Source organism: Herpailurus yagouaroundi, unplaced genomic scaffold, assembly GCF_014898765.1.
Source record: "Herpailurus yagouaroundi ecotype Mexico unplaced genomic scaffold, PumYag 67050, whole genome shotgun sequence".
NCBI classification, from domain to species: Eukaryota; Metazoa; Chordata; class Mammalia; order Carnivora; family Felidae; genus Herpailurus; species Herpailurus yagouaroundi.
Genome location: NW_024419905.1, coordinates 231,335 through 235,174, shown reverse-complemented (window position 1 = coordinate 235,174; position 3,840 = coordinate 231,335). Strand labels below are relative to the sequence as shown.

Below are 3,840 nucleotides of genomic sequence, written 5' to 3'. Positions count from 1 at the left end.
TCTTCTTCCCCCCCCTCCTTCTTTTTTTTCTTTGCGTTGGGGGGGGGGGGGGGGGGCCCGGGCGAAGTAATCTATTTATAGACTATATGTTCTAGTTCTTTACTTATTTGATTTCCCTTTACCTATTTCCTTTCACTTATTTACCTTTAAGACACTAATGTGTTGACGTATTGGGAAAATGACATTTTCTCAAGTAGAAAGGGACTGACAGTTCTTTTTTAATTAGGTTGATATGTTTTATCTAGTGGCACCGTTCCTTTCAGGGATGTTAAGTGCTCTTACTTGTGGATTCTTAATGGGCAGGTATAATTTTTTAGAGAAAGGTAGGCATATGTATAGTAGCAACTTCTTGTTCCCTTTTCTTTGGTCATTCATGCTAGCCAAACCCACGTAGAAGTCTCTAGGAATTTAAGGAGATAATATAGCATTTTCTTTATAGAGGAACACATTATGGAAACAGGTTTGAATTTAGAGGATAGTGAAAATCAGTTATTTTTGTGATGATGCTGATGAGATGAATTTAAAATTTGTGATTTCCTGGAGCACCTGAGTGGCTCAGTTGGTTGAATGTCTGGCTTCAGTTCAAGTCACAATCTCATGGTTTGTGGTTTCAAGCACGGCTCTTTGCTGACAGCTCATAACCTGGAGCCTGCTTTGGATTCTGTCTTCTTCTCTCTATCCCTCCTTTGCTCAAGCTTTCTCTCTCTCTCTCTCTCTCTCTGTCTGTCTCAAGTAGGTAAACATTAAAATAAATAAAATTCATGATTTATTTTCTTCTCATTTTGCAGTTTAATTGGTTGGGGTCAAATAAGAAGAGGAGTAACCATTAAGCCAACAGTTGAAGATGACTGAACGATACTGGTTACATAATACATGTGGATAGAGTTGTAATTTCTCTTAACAGCCTGGGGAGATAATTTCAAAGTGATGTTGGTGAATATATTCCAAAATTCATTACTTTATTAGAAGCTGTAAGTTTATTCTCATCTTCTTGTGATGAAGATTTAACTTCTAAATAATAGAGTCTACAATAGATGTCAAAATTGTTATATTGCTGGATTTAATACATTTTAGCAGAAACTGAGTGTTGCTAAACAGTGTCAGATTTATAGATCAATTCATGTTTGAAATGAAACAGCTACTAAAACCAAACTTTGCTAAGGAATACATATCACTGAACCTGTTTAAAATAAAGTTTTTTCTTCTTATTTTCTATGATATGTTTTTGCGTATTTCCAGACTTGAAGGGATTTTGTAGCTGTCAAAACCTGAAGATTCAAAGTCTCCATGAAAATAAGTTCCCTTTTGCCCCATATTTTATGCAGCCTTATCTTTAAAATTTAGAATGAAAATTATTAGGCTTAAATTAAATTGTCTTTTAGAGTATGAGTGCTCATTTACAGATAAACCTTTTCTTCCTCTTATTCTGTTCCTAGATTGGAACACAGGAAGATCAAATCAGTGGTATTTAACTTCTCTTGGACTATTCCCAAAACTCAAAAAATTCCCAAAACTCAAAACAGTGTTTCCCTATTTGCAAATATAATTTTACCAAATAATCCTGGATAAAGAAAAAGGTCCATTTGCCAATATTTTTGCTTTTTTTCTTAACCTTTCACTTGATACAATTAAAACATAGATTATAATAGTAGTTTTTTCTTGCCTATCAGATAGCAAGTATTTTTTTCTTATTCCTTAAAATACTTAAAGTTTAATGTTGCCAAAATTGGCATATGATATTAATCCATATTGAAATAAATCAGAGGTTATAGAAGATGCTGATGTTATATGCACTTTGCCAAGTTTTTATTAGCTCCTGTATATTGAATAGTTATGAATTCACTCTTTAACTAGCCAATATATAGTAACAGTGCTTAAAAACTGATAACTGGTAATATATAGAGGGTCAAATCTTTTGTACTATTGGTTATACAAAATAAAAACTAAAAAGCATTAACATTTAGGCTGTTGGAGGTGTGTTTATGAATGTATTCACTTTAAGAAGAAAAACATTGTTTTATTGCAGAAATACGCATTCAGTTCTACATATGATTCCAGTAGCTTCACAGAGCCACTGAGTTCTTCCTCAGATTTCATACTAAGAACCCTTATAATCTTACACTGAACTGTACTAGTGCGCCTAGCTGGCTGAATTGGTAGATCATGCAACTCCTAATTTCAGGGTGGTGAGTTCAAACCCCGTAATGGGCATGCCAATCAGGTTCCATACCATCAGCACAGAGCCTGAGACTGGACTTGAACCCGTGAACCAGAGATCATGACCTAAGCTAAGATCAAGAGTCAGACACTTAACTGACTTAGCCACCCAGGTGTCCTAAGAGAAGAATTTATTAAGTACTAGTTATAGTGTTAGAATCTCCATTTATGATAGAGGACTAATTTATTTTCCCTTATGCTGGTATGAATTTTTGCTTTATGTATGTTTGGATTAAGTACAGGTAAGTTGGACCAACTGTGTTTTACCATGAAATGTCTGTTTTCAGGTAGACAAACTTATTTACAATTAGCATATCTATACCAGCATAATTTTTGTTAGTAACTACCTAGTATATCTTTTAATTTTGGGCCTTTGGTTTCAGCTGTAATTTTAGCCAATATTATAGCATTTGAATTTTTAAAAAGTCAGAAATATTTTCACTTGTGTTCCCATAGGATACAGTGAACAAAGATCAGAAATTTGCATTCTCAAAGGATACAATGAACAAAGCACATTTAACTGGTTTCTTCAGGCAAACTAAGACATATAGCCTATAACATGTCTTTGGTTCTTTACCAACAAATGAGTTAGAGACAGGTGATAGATCAGAAACTCTGTATTTGATTTAGGAACTGTCTCATAATATGCTCATTGGATAACATATTAGAGCTTTTTTTAATAATCTTTCCTGAAAATTCGTTTCAGTTTGACCTTCGAACATCAAGGTTTGAATTGCATGTGTCCTCATACCGTAGCAAGTACTATAAATGTACTTTCCTTAATTCTTTCCTGCCTGTAACTTTGTTATAGTATATAATACACGTAACATGCAAACTGTCTGTTATTTTGCTATTATCATTATGGCTTCTAGTCAGCAGTAAACTTGTGTATAAGAAATTACACACATTTTGGCTGCAAAAGTATTGGCACCTCTAAACCCTGCCAACAGCTTTAATGGTTCAATTAAATTCTTCTGAATTTAATTTTGTATAAAATATTTCTTTGTGAAAGACTCATGCAACTGAAGCATCAGGAGTAATGATCATCTTATGATTGTCTATAGCCATGGAACAGTCTAAATTTTGAAAACCAAAGGATGGCTTAGAGGGAGGTAGTGGTTTCAAAGGGTAAACAGATGGTAAAAAATGATAGTTTTTCCTATCATTTGTTTCTTAATACTTCCTCACTGAAAAGTTGTGAATGATGTAGTTTGTGTGATGTTTTCTTACATATTTGTGGCCTGTTTCTGATGAGTACCAACCAACTTTTAGGTCTCAGTACAGGCAATGTATGTGAGTGGAAGGGCCCAAAAGAAAGGAAAAGTTAAATAAAAGAAAAAAACATTTTTTAAGTGTTTATTTTGGGGAAGAGAGAGACAGAGCACAAGTGGGAGAGGGACAGAGAAAGCGAGAGAGACCCAGAATCCAAAACTGAACTGTCAGCACAGAGCCTGAGTTTGGTCTCGAACTCGTAAGCTGTGAGATCATGATCTGAGCCAAAGTCTGAGGCTTAACCAACTGAGCCACCCAGGGGCCCAAGAAGTAAAAGAAAACATTTTTAAATAAATTTAAAAAAGTAACAAATGAAGGATGTTATGACTGGTAGTAGTAGCAATTGTGATA

General features: G+C 34.4%; 1 protein-coding gene across 1 annotated transcript in view; it reads left to right on the top strand.

Moving 5' to 3' along the window:
* The window catches only part of LOC121024741 (eukaryotic translation initiation factor 2 subunit 3), a 29,439-nt gene extending 27,478 nt beyond the window's left edge, over nucleotides 1-1,961 (top strand). The window contains exon 12 of the mRNA XM_040466958.1: nucleotides 789-1,961. Coding sequence (XP_040322892.1) covers nucleotides 789-852 — 64 coding nt within the window. The 3' untranslated portion in view covers nucleotides 853-1,961. The remainder of the gene's footprint in view (nucleotides 1-788) is intronic.
* Nucleotides 1,962-3,840: the final 1,879 nt, after the last annotated feature.